General features: G+C 36.9%; 2 protein-coding genes across 3 annotated transcripts; both read left to right on the top strand.

Annotated features, from left to right (window-relative positions):
• Positions 1–748: 748 nt before the first annotated feature.
• LOC130462872 (uncharacterized) lies at positions 749–13,662 on the top strand. 2 transcript variants are annotated; one of them, XM_056831839.1, is made up of 8 exons: positions 749–2,697; positions 9,935–10,520; positions 10,607–10,869; positions 10,967–11,185; positions 11,256–11,357; positions 11,453–11,551; positions 11,638–11,688; positions 13,219–13,662. In XM_056831839.1, the coding sequence occupies exons 2-8, from the start codon at positions 9,941–9,943 to the stop codon at positions 13,522–13,524; spliced, it is 1,620 nt and encodes a 539-aa protein (XP_056687817.1). In that variant the 5' UTR covers positions 749–2,697; positions 9,935–9,940; the 3' UTR covers positions 13,525–13,662. The 2 variants fall into 2 exon arrangements, with proteins under 2 accessions (XP_056687817.1, XP_056687816.1); XM_056831838.1 differs by lacking the exon at positions 749–2,697 and having other exon boundaries at positions 9,636–10,520.
• On the top strand, positions 4,275–7,781 carry LOC110798934 (uncharacterized). Its single transcript, XM_056832270.1, has 5 exons — positions 4,275–5,267; positions 5,363–6,840; positions 6,921–7,008; positions 7,098–7,384; positions 7,457–7,781. Exons 1-5 carry the CDS (start codon positions 4,275–4,277, stop codon positions 7,779–7,781), a joined length of 3,171 nt encoding a protein of 1,056 aa, XP_056688248.1.
• Positions 13,663–18,337: the final 4,675 nt, after the last annotated feature.

The raw sequence follows: 18,337 nt of genomic DNA on the forward strand, positions 1-18,337 counted from the left end.
ATGCATATTTAAGACATATTTAAAAGCAATAAATAACTTAAAGCATGCATAAGATAAATGTAATCTAGTATGGCCCGACTTCATCTTGAAGCTTCAACTTCAAAGTCCGTCTTGAAAATGGTTGGAAACTTCGTTTTGAATTTCACCGTGGGAGGCGCCATTTTCTTCAAATAGGATAAGCTATAATTAAACTAATTACAACTATTTGATGGTACGCAGACCATATTTGAATTGAAAAACAAATTTGGTGCTTTAGACCAATTACATTCAAATTAATGGTACGCATACCATATTTTCTATCCTATTTGGGCCATACTAGTCACTTCATAACCTGCAAAACAGTATATATACAATATATACCATTCACCCATTCATTATCATGAATGGTCCACACAATTGGTTAGTAAAAACACATTGTATGCATTACATAAATATTTGCAGCAATTAAGGCACCAATAATCTACCAATTATTCAGTCCTTATTAATTCTAATCAAGTTGTTTAACCTTAAAGGATTTGTAGACCTAATCAAGAGTTTATGACTAAAATTGCTCCCACTTAAACCAATAAATTCATATGCTTTACTAATTTTAAACATAAAAATGTATTTCTAGTCTAACCGGAAACATACAAATTTAATTAAAATTTAAAGCTCATATAAATTTATAATTGAATCCATTTTATTTAATTTATTTTTCAGTTGAATTAAATGAATTTAAATTAATTCAAGGTTTAATTTTAGTAAAATAATTAGTATAAATAAAATTTATAATAATTATAATATTCAAAATTAAAATCCGAGAAAACAATTTAAATTATTAATTTTAAAATTAATTAAAATTATTTCCGAACTGAAATTCCTAAATTAATATCAAAACGTATCAATCGTCTCAAGACGAGGCACTTGGGCTTGCGCCCAAGCCCCATCGAGCTACGAGGCCGCATCGCCCCGCACGACTAATTGTACGGCATACGCGAGCAGGCCACACGCAACGCAGCAAGCCCAGGCCACGCTACGCGCAGCCCGCTCACTTCGACGCGTCTGGATGCTTCGCTGGGCGCTGCAGCGTGCGTTGTGGCGCAGCATGCTCGCTGCCCACACGCGACTGCTCGCCTGGCTTTGCGCCAATGCCTTCGCCCTTGCCCCTTCGCCCACGCTGCACACGGCACTCGACACAAGGGCAGCGTGCTGCCTTGTGCTCGTGCGCCATGGCCCTTGCTCGCTGCATTGTACCGCACGGGCGACGAGCTCCCTTGCTCGTCGTCGCGTGCCCCCACTATATAACACCCCTTAAGGGTAACACGTAGAGTCCATTGCTTTGTGCGTGCAAGATTTATGGGCGTGCTTTATAAAAATTTAAAATTTTTAATTCAAAATTAATGACAAATTAATAAATCATATTAATTTCATAATTTTAGGGCGAAAAATCGAAAATTTATTAATCAATTAATTTCCGATCAACATGGATTCAAATCTAGGTCATAAAAATTTAAAATTTAACATAAATTAACAATTTTTATGGTGGATTTTAATCATGGATACCTAATTAAATTATTAATTAATTATGAAAAACAAACCAATTCTAAATTATTCGAATTTCGACAAATTAATCATAGTTACAAATTAGGTTGTATAATTAACAAGTCTAGGCATTCATAATTGTTAAACATATACTGTAGGTCAATCAAAAACTCAATATTTATCAACAAGAATCGCAAATACTTAATTTAACATCTTCAATTTACAAACTTTTGCGTTCGAAAAACATAAACCTCCGAAAAGTCATAGTTAGGCTTCGAATTTGGGAATTCTGGGTTCGGCCGAAAAACACTATTTTTGTCAAAATTTTTGAATGCCTTTTACATGCGAAATTGACACAAAAATCACTCGATTTGGTTGAGTAACGAATATTCTGCCGAAAAACTGCGTACATATAATTAAATAAACGCAATTTGCAATTAATTACGAAAACTAATCACCCCTTTAATTCCTTGCAAATTTGTAAAATTTAACCATGTTCATGCAATTTAGATTATGAAAATAATAAGAGGCTCGTGATACCACTGTTAGGTTATGATACATATGAATAAACATAAATCATGCGGAAAAACCATAAAGCCAGGAAACATATTATTTACACATAATCATTTAGCATAATTCAGATGCATACACTTTGTAGCGTGCCCTCCACTACTAGAATTCGCAGTTTTAACGACAACCTATTAACGACGAAATGAATTTTTTGTCGTTAATAATCTATTTGCACTATGTTACTACGACAAGCCCAATTGTTGGAAGTAATTGGTTAAAACTAAGAATAACAAATTTAATGAGACTGTCGTTAATATGAACAAGTAAATAATAAAAAATAAAAAAAATAAAAGAAAAAACAAGTCGTCGTTAATATACTCCAGCACAGCGCGATTTATTTTGGTGAAGCGGCAAATTAAATTTTCACAACTTAATTCTCAGAATCAATAACGCGCAATTTTCTGAAAATCTTTGAAACCCTACATCCTTTCCTCAATTTTCTTCAATCATCTCCTTCCTAAACCCTAACCCCAAACTCACGATTCATATTCAATTGGAAAACAAAATTAATTTGAAGAACAAAAAGCCAGACAAAGGAGGAACGATATCAAGGATTGAAGCTGCTATAAAAAATCTACGAAATTGAAGGTTTAATCCTCCGAATCGGTATGTTTCGAAATTAGTTTTGGGCGTTTTTTATGGTTTGTTGATGTTCATATGTTAATTGCTTTTTTATGGTTTGTTGATGTTCATATGTTCAAATATCTACTTGATTTAGATTTTGTTACCAAATAGGAGGCCTAGGTGCTGTTAATTTCAGACCCCATGCTTTGAATTTCATAGTAATATCTGCAGTATTCAGTTGGCAATGGAAGTTCCCCTCGATTCTCCCCTGTTTTGGTAAACTGTATTATGACTTATGGTTTGCCTTCAAGCGCATATGGGTATATATTCTTGATATGTTATATTGTAAATATTGCTTTCTTGCTTGTTGGAGATTATAGTAATTGATAATACATTCAGACAAATTTTACAAGAAGTTCAATCCCAGCAAGGTCAATTTGCGATATGCTCTGTAATCTGTATATAACAAAATTACATAGAAAATTTTCCAAAGGTTTCAATATATACAATGTCCTGGAAACTCCATCATGTATGGACTTTCATATACGAGTCAGAACCTGCTTCTTGACAGAATGGTTACTCTTTGAGTCATGTGTGTCATTGGTTTCTTTCTCCCAAGGCTTGTGTTATGTTAGGAAATTTTTATTTGTTGTTATTCTTTTTTGAGTCTATTTCTAGGTTAAGCTTCCTGGTATGCGTACTCTTTTATGTTTTTGGGCAATTTGTTAAGATTCAGAGTGGTTGGTAATTTGTTTTTTTAATTTTTTATATTTCTATTCTTGACTTGTGGTTAGTTTTGATTGCTAAATATTTGCTGATGTCTGACAAGTATGACTGGACCCGATACTGTAGAATAAACATCCTAGATATAATCTATGTATAAGCTTAAAATTGAGTTTAACCTGACTCATAATCCAGTTTAACCTTCTGCCCTCTGTGATCCTATATTTAAAATTGCAAGAAAACAGCACAAAAATATTAAAATGAATAATAAATAAATTCCAGGATTAAAATGATCCTTGACTGAATTAACAAGTTCTGCCTATATTCTGATCTTAATAAATAAATTCCAGGATTAAACTGATCCTTGATCTTAATTAACAAGTTCTGCCTATATTCTGAATTAACAAATTCTGCCTATATTCTGACATTTCTGATCTTAATGTCTAAAACCTGATATGAAGCTAGCCATAGTGATAAGTAACCTCTGCAACAACCCGATACATCTAAAAATCTAATACACCCTTTAGTTAGGTTTGATTCCCATCCAAAGTTTGAAAAAATATAGTATTGTCGTATACCCATCCTAAGAATTAGGCTTGTATGCGTATAATATTTTTCATAAAGTTTTATATACTTTTAAGTGTATTAGGCCTGCCTTGGTTGACTTATATGACCAAGAAATCTAGTCGAGTCAGCATTCATTGACTCAATATACTATGTGTGCGAAATTTTATGCTAGCCTGCATTTGCTGAAAATTGTCGTATTAGGTGTTGGATTATTCTACCTCTTACATTTATCATGATCGTGGACCGATTTTTTTAAAATAACATATTCTTGTCTTTGTTGATTCTCTAGGTAATTTTTTGCTGCCATTTTATTATTATACTTGGTGAAAATGACTCTCTGTAAGGATTGGATTTCCATTAAAGATTACATTGGTGATCCAACATATGCTGAGGGAGTTAATAATTTTTTAGACTATGCTTTTCAAAAGTTGAAAACTGAGACAATTCGTTGTTCTTGTACCAAATGTATGAATGGAGAATCCGGTGATCGTGAGAAAGTAAGGGAACATCTACTTGTTTTTGGAATAATCAAAAGATACACCTTCTGGTATCATCATGGGGAGGGGTTGGATAAGTCAGAAATCGTGTCTGACGAGGATCATGATGAGGGAGAAGACCATGATGAAATTTTTGATATTCTAAGGGATTTATATCCTGCGTTCAATGATGTTAGTCCCTCTGATGATGTCAATGATGTCGAGGAGCCAAATGCCGACGCTAAAATTTTTTATAACCTATTGAAGGATTCACAAGATCCGGTCTATGAAGGTGCTAAGGGTTCTACAATGTCTGCAATCTTGGAGCTTCTTCATATTAAGACTCTTGGTCGTTGGACCAATGAGTCTTTTAGCATGCTTCTCAAATTTTTGAAGAATCGGCTTTTACCTACAGGGTCAACTTTACCAGATTCTTACAAAGAGTCAAAAAAGATCATGAGAAACCTCGGACTTTCCTATGAAAATATCGATGCATGTGTTAATGATTGCATGTTATATTGGAAGGAGAATGAGATGCTAGATGCCTGCAATATTTGCGGTGCATCGAGATGGAAAACTAACAAACACAGTGGGGAAGACAAGTGTAAGTCAAATGGTAAAAAAATACCTCACAAGATATTGCGCTACTTCCCACTAAAACCGAGGTTTCAAAGATTATTCATGTGTTCAAAGACTGCTTCTTTGATGAGGTGGCATGATGGTAAAAAGAATAAAGATGGTACGATGCGACATCCTGTTGATGGAGCCGCGTGGAGTCATTTGACAAGGAGTTTCCCGAGTTTGCATCAGATCCTAGAAATGTTAGGTTGGGGCTTGCCAGTGATGGTTTTCAACCCTTTTCAAACTCGAAAACACCTTATAGTATTTGGCCTGTAGTACTTATGCCATATAACTTACCTCCAGATCTTTGTATGAAGCAGTCTAATATACTTCTTTCGATGCTTATTCCTGGTCCTAAAGGACCCGGTGATGCAATTGACATATATTTGCAACCATTGATCGAGGAATTAAAAGATCTATGGGACACTGGTGTCGAGACCTTCGATGCAGCAACTCAACATCATTTTAATTTACGTGCAGCACTGATGTGGAACATTAATGATTTTCCAGCATATGCCATGTTGTCAGGATGGAGTACTAAGGGTTATTTGGCATGCCCTCGTTGCCTTAAGGATACACGATCAATGAGACTATCTCATGGGGGCAAAGAATGCTACATGGAGCATAGATGTTATTTGCCAAAGAACCATAGATGGCGGAAGGATAAGGATTCATTTGACGGAAAAGTTGAGCATGGTCTACCTCCTGAACCTTGTTCAATTGATGAAATTCTTCGTCAACTCGAGGATCTCGAGAACATTGTTTTGTCCAAGGATCCACATGTGAAGACAAAAATAAATCATGAGCTTAGGGGTGATAATTGGAATAAGAAAAGTATTTTCTTTGAGCTTCCATACTGGAGGAAACATTTGTTACGGCACAATTTAGACGTGATGCATATTGAGAAAAATATATGTGATAGTGTTCTTGGGACAATTATGAACATCAAAGGGAAGACTAAAGACACTATAAAATCACGTCATGACTTGGAAGCTATGGGGATAAGGCCCACATTGCACCCAGTCAAAGAAGGGGACAAATATAAGATGCCTCCAGCACCGTTTACTTTTTCTCCTGCCGAGAAGCAAAGATTTTGTAATTTTTTGAAAGAGTTAAAAGTACCTGACGGTTTTTCATCGAATATATCTTACTGTGTCAACACTAAGGAAGGAAAAATTTCAGGTTTAAAGAGCCATGATTGCCATGTAATACTCGAACATCTACTTCCTTTGGAAATACGTGGTCTACTCACTCCACTTGTACGTGAAGCACTGATTGAGCTATCAAGGTACTTTACCTTATTATGTGCTAAAGTACTTAAAGTGAGTGAATTGAAGCAACTAGAGACCCAAATTCCTATCACTCTCTGCAAATTAGAGAAGGTTTTTCCTCCCTCGTTCTTTGATGTGATGATGCATTTGCCAATTCATTTAGCCAATGAAGCTATGATCGGAGGTCCTGTTCAGTTCAGATGGATGTATCCTATTGAACAATATATGTATAAGCTTAAATCTTATGTACGAAATAGGGCTCATCCAGAAGCTTCAATTGTGGAGGGCTATTTAGCAGATGAGTGTATGACCCTTTGCTCAAGGTATATGCATAATATAGAAACAAGATTTAATCGCCAGGAACGAAATTATGAAAATGCAAACGGCAGTGATGAAGCCTTCGATATTTTCAGCCATTCTGGTAGAGGTTTAGGAGCTCCAACTGTTATAAGTGTTCCCAGGCGTGAAATGGATCAAGCTCACGATTACATTTTGAAGAACTGCGACGAGGTTCAACCTTTCCTACAGTAAGAGTCTAAGAGTAAATATCTTTTCTTCATATTCACAAAAATTTTCTTTATATTTTTATATACTTTTTTGCTTACAGAGAGTATTCTGAAACTCATCCAATAGATGATTCTGGGATCACCGAAGAGGAATGGAGCGAGAATTTTAGAAAATGGTTTAAGGATGAAGTAAGGAATATATTTTAATACTTCGTATTTGATTTCCAGACAAGTGAATTTTTTTATTATTACTTTTTTTCATTATTTAATTTTGGTAGGTTGCGCTCTTATATGAGAATAATAAGAGCAAGGAAATAGAAAATCTCCTCTCACTTTCACGTGGACCAACTGAATATGTAACATCTTTTAGTGGTTATGTTGTAAATGGATACAGATTTCGTACCCAAAACCTTGATAAGAATTTGAGAACACAAAATAGTGGCGTGGTTGTGTTAGGAAATACGGGTGATGGAGATGAGAACATGGATTATTATGGAGTTGTAACAGAAATTTTAGAGATACAATATCTCGGAGGAAACCGGATTGTGCTATTTCGGTGTAACTGGTGGGATGTATTTGATAAGATAAGAGGAATCAAATAAGATGAATATGGAACCATTAGTATTAATTGCAATAGGCAATTAAAAACTGATGAACCATTTATCTTAGCTAGTCAAGCAAGACAAGATTTTTATGCCACCGCCAACATTAACAAAGGTTGGGTTATTGCATCAAAGACTCAACCGCGCAACTTGTTAGATGATGACAGTGATGTTGATGAGCAAAGTGAAGCATACCAACAGAGTGAATTTGATAGACCAACATATGTTGCATCTTCCTCTTCAAGTGCAAGTAGTGAAATATGTAGAAGTCGGGCTAGCATAGATCCCATTATTGTGGAAGATATTTCAATCAAAAGTGGAGAACAACAAGCTCCTGTGAAGAGGAGAAGAGAGGAATGATTCATTACCTGTTGCAGTTGGTATTATTGTGGTGGTTTAGTTATGTGTCAATTTTAGTTTTTTGTGGGGGAGTTTAGGTTTATAAAAGATTTATTGGTCAATTTTCTGTTTGCTTTTGCTTTCCAAAATCTTGATCACCTGACTATTCGTTCCGTAATTGTATTTGTTGTGGTTTTATTGGATTTTTTGTTTGACGTTTTTGTTTTACGAGCTGTTTTTCCAACTAAAAAGTGGTTTGGTTGAATAAGAATGCTCATTGTAGTTGTGACTTGCTGGAATTAGATTTCTATGAGTTTGATTGATAATTTATTTGTGAGAAATTGGTTTGATTTTTGAGTTGAATTCTATTGGACTGTTTTAGTCAATGCTGAGTTCGTTCTTGCGATTTGCATTTGTACATATTTATCTTATACGCTTTGACACGATTTCTGTACAAAGATATATATGCCTTAGATTCAGTCTTGGTCTTGGTTTCTGGCATATGGCATGACTGATTGCTACAGGCCTGTTGTCATTGTTCAGGCCAGTATGTTGTTGTGTAGGGCAGTTCTGATGTGCAACAGTTCTGTTGTTTGCTCTGCTGCAGTGCTACTTTCCTCTGCATTTATGTGTAAGAATGACCAGATGAAAATGATGCTATAAAAGCCATGCTAGTCATCGGTGCGAAAAACTTCTTTTGCATACAAATGACCAAGTACTCGGATTATTCTGACCACCATATGACATTTATGACTAGACTCAACGCCCACCTCAAACACACATGGGTTTATTCACTGATCTGCAGGTGTATTGATGCACTGCTTCTGGTGCTACTAATTTTCTGCATTTCTTCATGTTCTTTTGAAAATGAATCATAATTAGGACAATATGTCTGAAACAATTTGGTGTTAAACTAAAAGAATTTTGTGTATGGGGTTTGTATAAATTATTATACATGTTTACATGGAGTTTTAACCAGTTGTTCTGTTGTTATGTTCTGTTGTGTCTGCATTCAGTTTTGTTTGTGTTGTCTTATTCCTGGTTTTCTCCCTAGATTTGGTGTTTAGGTGCAGTCAGTCTGTTGGCTTGTTCTGGAATGCTTGCAGTCAGTCTGTTGGCTTGTTCTGGAATGCAGGTTGTTGGTAGGGTCGCTGCTGTTGTCTACTGCAGCCTGGTTGCTTAGTTCAGCTAGTGTTTCTGCTGAGTGCGGTTTGTTTGCTGCAGGCTAGTGCTCTAGTTCCTGGTTCAGCGTGTGTTGATATGCTTCTGGTTAATTTTTGTGTCTTGTTGCTATTGCGTTATTGTTGTTTGCTGCTAGGGTTGCGGGTTGTGTTTGGTTGTGCTCCCCATTGAATAACAAAAAAGAAAGTAAAAATAAAAAGAAAATCATAACATGAATATCTGACAACGATTTTTGCAAAGAAACTGTTTGCACTCAGTTTAAGCAGAATGGAACAGTAGACAAGTGGTAGCATTATAAACCAAAATGAACTTGTTAAGAGTCTAAGTTTCATAAACTTACCCAGGCTGCCCACAGTTTTTGCACACAGAAGCATTTGGACATTCTCTAGCAAAATGCCCAGTCCGCTTGCAGTTCTTACATAGGTAATTTTGCCTGGAAGAGCAATTTACAATCAAAGCAAAGCAGTAGTTAGTAACAGATGAACGAAGTTCGAAGAACTGAATTCTGTTTTGCATTTTGCACCTGACCGATTGGCTATTGAACGAAGGACTGAATTCTGTTTTTCATTTTGTCTGTCTATTCAGTATCATTCAAAGTTGCATTTTGTCTGTCTATTCAGTAGAGGATGTTATTATCAAAAGCTTTATTGTTCCATGTAATTACAGTATTAGAAGCCTCATTTTCTCGTAAGTTGCACATCAGCAGTATGCATCGAAGATTAGAAGGTTAAGCATGATCCGATTCTGTGATGACTATTGTGTTGTGCCAGCTGAGTGCAAAGTGTTAGGGTTCAGTCGTCAGCTAGCACATTTAATGTCTGACATTCTGGTTTTGCTTAGTGTCTGCTTTGATTTGTTGTTGTTTTTCTGGTTGTACAAATTAGATTTTGACCAAAGTTGACTTTGGTTAACTTTGATGGTTTTGTCAATTTTGTGGGTTTTAGTTATTTGGTTGTATAGTATGACTTGACTTTGACCAATGAACAATGCAGGAGAAAATGGTTCTTCCCAATGGGTCTGCACAACAATCTTCTATGGTAAGATCTATACGCGAGTACGTACCACCTCTTATGCTGGCAAGGGGTCGTGGTAAGAGGTTAGCTAATTTGTATTCTTCCAAAACAAATGCTGAAACCAATGTCTCCATTGGAAAGGAGAGTAACCTCCCTAGTCATCCTGCTAACAATTTTTTACCGTCAAAGAAACGCCATCTTGCTCATTCTGAAGCTCGCACTGATTCTGTCATATTAAACAGAAATGATATGTCTTTTGTTGATCCCTTAATGGTTTCCAGTCGTCATTGTTATGGTCCTAATGCAGAAAGTCATTATTTAGATGAAGATATACAATTCGAAAGAGACTTTGTAGAATATGCTTCTGCTGAGAACGAGGCTGAGAACGAGGCTGCGAACGAGGCTGCCAATGATAATGAACATGGTGATGAGTTTGATACGAGAATTCATGAGGATGTCAATGATAATGATCATGGTGATGAACCTCGTGAGAACATTCATGACAATGTCAATGATAATGAAATGGAGATATGTCCGACCAACACTATTCAAGAGGATGCAAATGGTAATAATTTAACATCCGATTTATGCCTTTGAATTAGTCTTTTTTTTATGTTAATCATTTTATGTTTTTAAATTGTTTGGTTGAAGGTGGTGGTCAATATACTATAAAGAAGAAAGCTGATAATGAAAAAAGGAGGGGAAGAAACAAGTGTAAAAAAATTGCTAAACTGAAACCTAATGAGAAGCTGCAAATTCAATTCTTTAACAATCGGGCAGTAGGGGATAATCACAATGTGTTTGCCAGACATCTTGGTATTATAGTACGAAATACTAATATGTGTCCGGTCAAAGTGCACAAAAGGGCAGATATTGGAGACAAAGAAAAAGAACACATGTGGGCAGCAGTCACGGTAACATGATTTTTATGGATTTGGTTATGTTATTGGGGTTTCCATTTTTTGTCTGACATTTCACTCTTTGATTTGTTTTTGTTTTACTTGATTCCAGGATTCCTTTACTAATGAAAATATGGAGGCCTACAAGGAGCATGTTTTGGACCATATGAAGGAGTTGTGGAGAAAATGGAGGTCAGACTTGTTAAGGTATAAAATCATTCATAAGAAACTCACCTTAAAAGCTGCATACAATGCTTCTCCACCTGATGGGCTTAATAAGAGTGAGTGGCAGTGGCTTATTAAGGAGATTTTTTCAAAGCGAGAATTTAAGGTAAAATCACTTAACTATAATCCCTTTTCCTTTATAATGTGTTCGGAAATTTAATTTTTTCAAATTTCAGGAAAGAAGTGCCAGGAACTCTAATAATCGGGCTCAGTATCTTAAAGAGTTAATGCCTCGAACTGGGAGCAAGCCTTTTAGGCAAGTCATTTGGGATGATTTGGTGAGAAACAATGATTATTAATACCTAATTTCATAGGTTTAGGAAGTTTGGAATTAAATTCACATGACAACTAATTATTTTCTTTGTTATGTAAGGGAGGAAATAATGGGAAGAAGCCGAATTTGGTTGATGTATTCTACTCCACTCGAAAGAAAGGAACTCAACTTCCAAATGCGGAGACAACGCAAAAATATGTATGTCTGTTGAATGCTGGATTTTTGTTGGCCCGTTTTTTTTTTTTTTTGTTAATGTTAATAATCTTATAATCACAATGTTATAGGAAGAACTTCGGGAAACAATGGCAAAGGATCCATCACTTTCTCAAGTCGAGGTAAATACTCTTCATCTGTCATTTCTCATCCACATTCAGTTTTGAGTTTGAGAATTTTGTCAGAATATCCTGCAAAAATACAGAAATGATAAGTAGTTAGTATAGTCCATGTAGTAAGCTGGACAGTTACGTGCCTACAATGAAAACTCTGGTCTGCAACTGGATGTTTTGTGTTATCTTCAATTCAAAAGAAAATGTGTTAATGACTGACTGATAAGTGATATGATTATTTGCCAGTGTATAGTATTTGCACTTTTGGTCTTGAGTAGTTTTGAGAGAAATGAAACCAGGACCTAATACTTAGATATTAAAGTTAGCGATGCCTTTAAAGAACAAAGTCTTTATCAGTTGGATAAAGTCTGGCGGTCCAACAAGGTGGATCAAACCAACAAGGTGGACGTACTTCTTTGGGTTTAAGTACTACAATGGATGAAATGGAGTAAATTATTAACAACTACTTCGTATTATAATTGTGGAGGTGGCTACAAGAAAGTAGATGTGGCAATGGCGGGACTGTTTGACTGTCATATACTTGTGTTTATAAATAAGAATAAGAATGAGTCTTTGAGATTTTGAATGTCTTGAGTTACGCGTCGCGTGGACAGGAGGGGTATGCTTGTTGGTTCATAAGGCGGTTGGTTTTGCTGTTCCTTCAGTGATAACTAATAGGTGGATGAGGTAGTTGATTTTGAAGTGGTCGGTTATCATTTGATTTCTTTCTCAATTCCAACTTTCTATGGGATATGATCATATGAATATGTGGAAGTTAGGATTATTCATTTCTCACTCTGGTTCTATCTAGCTGCCTCTCACCAACTTTCGATCCCCCTACCAAAAATTTAGAATAGTGGGAATAAAGACTCCTTAGGAACTTCCACAGACCATTTAGAATAGTGGGAATAAAGACTCCTTTCACACTTCCACGGACCATTTTGGGTTGCTTAATCCTTGTAAGTCTTTCTTATCCCTCTTTTTGGATGTGGGAGCATTAACTCTTGTACTCCCTGTTTATGTCCACTAATTGCGCTACTGACACTAATTGCGCAACACAGAACAGAGAATTGATTTCAGGAGGACAGCACATGAATTATCAGTAACATTCATGGCTTGAAATTGATTCTGCAGTTGAAGATCTTTTGTTGAATCACAGCATGTATTTCCATTGTAAGGACATAATTTCAGAGGTGCCTTTGATTTTGTGGGTGCCCCTGTTTCAATAAGATAAATACAAGAGAATAAGAAGTTTGTGATATTTTGAAAAGGTTCGCATTTCACTTGTGTTCTACCCTGTTGTGAGAGCTGTATCTGAAAAGATAAGATGGCTTGTTGTGTGTGTTGGCTCCTTGGTAAAAGAGCCCTTTCAGTAATCTTATTTTTTTTCCAAGTGTTTGTGTCCTATTTTTTTTCAAATAATTCCAGGTATAATTTCCGGTCTTTGCTTACCTTATCTGGGCAGGGTATACCAATAATAGATCTTCATGTGGAAATGTATTCTTCATGTACTAATGTAATTTCTTTGTGTTCTTCTAGGTAGTACAACAGGTTTTTAAATCAAAATCTCGAGATCGGGTTGTAGGTTTTGGAGGAGGAATAAAGCTTAAAGATGTAAGGGGACCACAACCCAGTAGAGCAGAGCTTCAAACTAAATTGAATGCTGCCAACAAACAGAATGAAGTTCTTGCAAATCGCGTGGAGGAAGTACAAGCCGAGAACAATGAAATGAAGGAACGTGTTAGTTTGGTTGAGTCTAGAATGAAAATGTTTCAAGATTCATTGGTGTTGCAACTTAATGTTACTATTCCAACTTCACAAGCTGAATCAGAAATGCAAAAATAGGTCGAAGCTGCTACACATTGATCAGTTCTAGATATTTGGTGCAGATTTTCTTACTTTTTTTTAAGAACATGGAATCTTTGAGATTTAATTCTTAGTATGGACCAAGTTATAGATATTTGATCTTATTAGTTTGGTTGTTTTGACTCACATTGAATTTGTTTATTATAAATCTTTTGTGATTGATTACGTTAATTAATATAAATTTAGTATATTATTCTATATACTTTTTATGGTTTTGAATGAATCGCAGGTTATATATATTTTTCATATTTACGACAAACTATATATTTATTTTTAGTCACATTAACGTCGAAATATTTTGTCGTTGTTGGACCGTAATTAAAATCATTGCGTTCATTTGATTCTCTTTTTACGTCAACTTTGTTGGTTGCTATTTGTTGTTTGTTTGACGTTATTGAATACATAATAACGACGAACAACCTTTTTGTCGTTAATAAAATAACGACGAACAACCTTTTTGTCGTTAATAAATAACGACAAACAACTTTTTTGTCGTTAATAAATAACGACGAACAATAATTTCGTCGTGTAAAATTCACGACGAACGTTGACGTTAATACTAATAACGTCGGAAGCTATTACGACAAAAATCACGACGAACTTTGTTCGTCGTTAAAGGTTTTAGCGACGACTTTTGAGACTTACAACGACGAAAAAGTTTGTCGTTAAAAACCCTTTTTCTAGTAGTGCTCCTTAGCTGCGCCCGAACCGAACAAGAACAAGTCCTTAGGACTCCAAGTGTCGTCCCTCCGTAGATAGTCCACAGCACGACCGGATCCGCCTTAAGTTTGACCAACTAGAATCGCCCTTAAGGTACTATAAATTTCGGCTAAATAGGGCAGTGTTAGTGGCTGATTTTTGCTTGAAAATCTTACCTTTGAATACTTCAATTCTCGATGTAAATATGTGACCCTAGGCACCTATTTATAGAGTTTATGGAAAGGAATTATAATCCTATTGGAATACAAATCTATTTAATTATAATCCTACTAGGACTCTAATTAAACAAACTTTATCTATTAGGATTAGATTTAATCATATTACGAATCCCGGTAGCCTTAGGATTCCGAGTAACACGCACGAGTGGCGCACAAGCACCGCACGCCCCCACGCAGGCCTTGCGGCCCACGCCGAGCGCACAGCGCAAGGCCCACTCGTCGCAGCCTTATCTGTGCGCGCGCCCAAGCTTTGGCTGGACCTGGCTTTTGCGCTGGGCCTGGTCGTTGATTGGCGTGTGGTTGTTTGCGCTTGGCTTGCTGGGCCTTCGTCTGGCAGGCCTCGTCCGATGCTAATTCGTACGATACGCTTCCGATTAAATTCTCGATTCCGGAATTCATTTCCGATACGAACAATATTTAATATTTCCGATTTCGGAATTCATTTCCGTTTCGAACAAATATTTAATATTTCCGTTTCCGGAATTATTTTCCGATTTCGATAATATTTCCGATTCTGACAATATTTCCGTTTCCGGCAATATTTCCGATTCCGGCAATATTTCCATTTCCAATAATATTTTCCGATACGTACCATGTTTCCGTTTCCGGCAACATCTACGACTTGGATAATATTTATATTTCCGATACGATCCATATTTCCGTTTCCGGCAATATCATCGTTTCCGGAGTATTCATTTCTTGCCTTTGACGATCTCAGCTCCCACTGAAACCAAGATCCGTCGATTCCGAATATCCATAGATGGAGTATTTAATTCCATTAAATACTTGATCCGTTTACGTACTATTTGTGTGACCCTACGGGTTCAGTCAAGAGTAAGCTGTGGATTAATATCATTAATTCCACTTGAACTGAAGCGGCCTCTAGCTAGGCATTCAGCTCACTTGATCTCACTGAATTATTAACTTGTTAATTAATACTGAACCGCATTTATTAGACTTAACATTAAATTCATACTTGGACCAAGGGCATTATTTCCTTCACCCCTGACGTTTTCTTTCTTTGCTGCCGACTGATAAACCGGAGCATGAACTCAACCTCCAACTGTCGGTAATTGTATATTGATCCTTTTGGTAATCCCTTTTACCAACCCGGTGCTACTCCCAGAAGTGTAGAGGGGAACACTTTGCACCACATGGCATCGGAGTCTGTGTACAGCATCATATGTTGCTCGAACATGTTGCAATGGACCTCTGGGTCGGTTGATCCGTCATACTTGCAGAGTGGGAACTTTAATTTTTCCATAGGTTCTTCTAGAATGTCTAAACACAGGGGTGAGTTTGCGGGTTGGATGGTATAGCGGCGTGGCGCGTACCTCTGAGTTGCCTCTCTTGCTTCCTCTATGACCATGTTTTCGGGTTGATTGCGTAGAGCGATCACTTGATGTCTATTGGGGCGGGCTTCTTGTTGTTCTATGCCTTATCCTCCGAAAACGTTTCTTATAGGTAATCTCTTCCTCTTTTCACCGACTGGGGTTTCTGTTGCTTGACTTACGACTGGCATTATTGGGGCTGCGGGTTCTGTGTTTGTTTTCCTTCCTGATTTCAAAGCTGACAGCGCGGTCATCACCGCTTGCACCGTGGCCAGCTGTTCTTCTGAGAATTGGCTAGTGAGTTTTGACGGCATTTGAGTAATGTTTCTTGTCGGGCTCTCAGGCTCTTCTTCGGAGTCGTCGTCCTCCACTGTGTATCCCAGGAATTGTAGGGGTGTTTTCGTTATCTTTGTTGCTTGCTGTCGTCGTAGTTTTGCTGACTACCGACTGGCTTCCTTGGTGGAGGGTGGGCTGTGTTTCGACGGGTGTTATAATTGGTTCTGCTGCTAACTGTATGGGCTTTAGGGGTGGTGCTGTTGTTTTTGCCGTCTGTGTGCTCTGTGGGGTTGTTTTCGAGGCATGCTTTTTGCTTTTCTTATACGAATCCGACTGCGTACTCTCCATTTCTTTTGCTGATTTTTACTGGTTTTGGATATGTGAGTGTGTGTTTCTTTTCTTTTTTTTTTTATGGCTGTAGGGTTTGTTTGTAGGTGGGGGTTCCCCTCCTTCTAGCGCCAATTGTTCCGGTTGCGGACTTGGAACAGGAAAAAGTTGACTTGTCTCCAATACTAGATGCTGACTGTATCCTGCACAGTGAAACCGTTAACTAGCCTCGGGGGTGATCCGAGAATTACCCCTCCGATGCTTAAGTCAGATTATGCTGATAGCTCTGTAATAAATGCTTGTAAGAATGATTGGGCTGGAATTACGTACCTTTGGCATTGATGGCGTCCATATTTATAGACGGGTTATTTGTACGGAGGACCCGGGGTATTACCCTTTGGTCCCGGATACTCCCATTTGGGTTTTACTGATAGATACTGACAGAGAAAGGCCGACTGTGAGAAGTATACCTTAGATACCAACTGCAGTATTGGTCTTTCCTTGGTGATTATGTATCCGTAGGACCTGTTATGGGATGTCCTACCGACTTGCCGATAGGGCTTCCTATACAGTGTATTTTTAGGCCCGACTCTCCACTAAAATTTGAATACAAATTTTCATACTGCATTATTTAATTAATCTATGTACCACTCATAAAACCGTTCAAAATCCACCCTGGCGAGAATGTAGCCTACCCCACAAACCTATCGATTCTATTTTTTTTTGTTTTCTAAAGGATAGACGTATCGTTAATTTATTTATTAGGGAGTGTTTAATACTTTCTTCCTCTTTTGCGACTTTATTAAATAGCATCTAAAATTTGATGACATGCATTTAACCACCCAAGAATCTACAATAATGCAAACTAAACGAAAAGCAAGTACACACGTATTAGCACCATCACAATGGGCCAACCTGGCCCATTCATGATGATGATACACAATAAATTTACAAGTCCACAACCTAACTAAACTCAATCACTGGTCTTCTCCATTTTTTAGTTTTACTTGAACCACACAAATAAATTATTCTCATGAAGCTGTCAAATCGGAATTTCGTACAGTTATCCATTTTGATGTGGATTCGGCTCGGTCAAAAATTACCCGTTAAACATGTTTAAATCGGGACTCAAGTTAATTCAGGTTGCTTGCATATAAATATGGTTGTGGTCGTGCTGGGCCGTGCTGAGCCGTGTTTCATGCCGAGTCGTATGCCTTTGGCCTCAACAACACCGGCCTACATAAATTTCACTTGTTTTGTGCCGGTAGTCCTGGGTCGAAAATTTCAAAAAAAAAAAGGTGTCAATAACGGCCGAAGTCCATGTTTCGTGCTTGAGTCTAATTTCACTATATCTAAGTTGTTTTGTTGTGCTTTTTAGAAAAGTTGCAGTCCGAGCCTAATCCACAATTTTGTGCCCTTGTCGAGCCGTGCTTTTCTGCGTTGTTCGTGTCGTACCTCGGCCAACGCGGCCCAATACCATCTTTAGTTACAGATTGTGTTTGGATAATTAATTTGCACGTTAAATCAAATATATACTTGGTCCACTTGGGCTCAATTTCTAGTGTCAAACTTCTCATATAGTCATAATATATATTACCTCCGTTCTAAAATTATCTTTACGCTTACTATTTACACGGTAATTAATTATGGAATTTTAGTGAACATGTGATGGCAAGGTAACAAACGAAAAATGAGTGGCTATAAATTGTCCAATAATGTAAGTACATGAAAATTAATATTAAAATATTATGATTAAGTAAGTTATGGTGTGCCAATTGAGAGTAAAAATATAATAAAATAAAGTGTAAATAACTTTCAGAAATGGAGGTAGTATATACTCGATTCCAATTTCAATCGGTTTTGGCCTGTTTATCGAGTCCGGTTAATTTTTAAACGTCCTGAACAACGATGACACACAAT

The sequence above is a fragment of the Spinacia oleracea genome, chromosome 6 (genome assembly GCF_020520425.1).
Source record: "Spinacia oleracea cultivar Varoflay chromosome 6, BTI_SOV_V1, whole genome shotgun sequence".
NCBI lineage: Eukaryota > Viridiplantae > Streptophyta > Magnoliopsida > Caryophyllales > Amaranthaceae > Spinacia > Spinacia oleracea.

Bases quoted from the DNA above. Each gene is read 5' to 3' on its own strand.
- LOC130462872 (XM_056831838.1), top strand. From the start codon at position 9,929: ATGCAGGAGAAAATGGTTCTTCCCAATGGGTCTGCACAACAATCTTCT. The intron at 10,521-10,606 runs GTAATAATTTAA...GTTTGGTTGAAG, and splicing joins TATTCAAGAGGATGCAAATG to GTGGTGGTCAATATACTATA. The intron at 10,870-10,966 runs GTAACATGATTT...ACTTGATTCCAG, and splicing joins ACATGTGGGCAGCAGTCACG to GATTCCTTTACTAATGAAAA.
- LOC110798934 (XM_056832270.1), top strand. From the start codon at position 4,275: ATGACTCTCTGTAAGGATTGGATTTCCATTAAAGATTACATTGGTGAT. The intron at 6,841-6,920 runs GTAAGAGTCTAA...TTTTGCTTACAG, and splicing joins GAGGTTCAACCTTTCCTACA to AGAGTATTCTGAAACTCATC. The intron at 7,385-7,456 runs GTGGGATGTATT...TAATTGCAATAG, and splicing joins GTGCTATTTCGGTGTAACTG to GCAATTAAAAACTGATGAAC.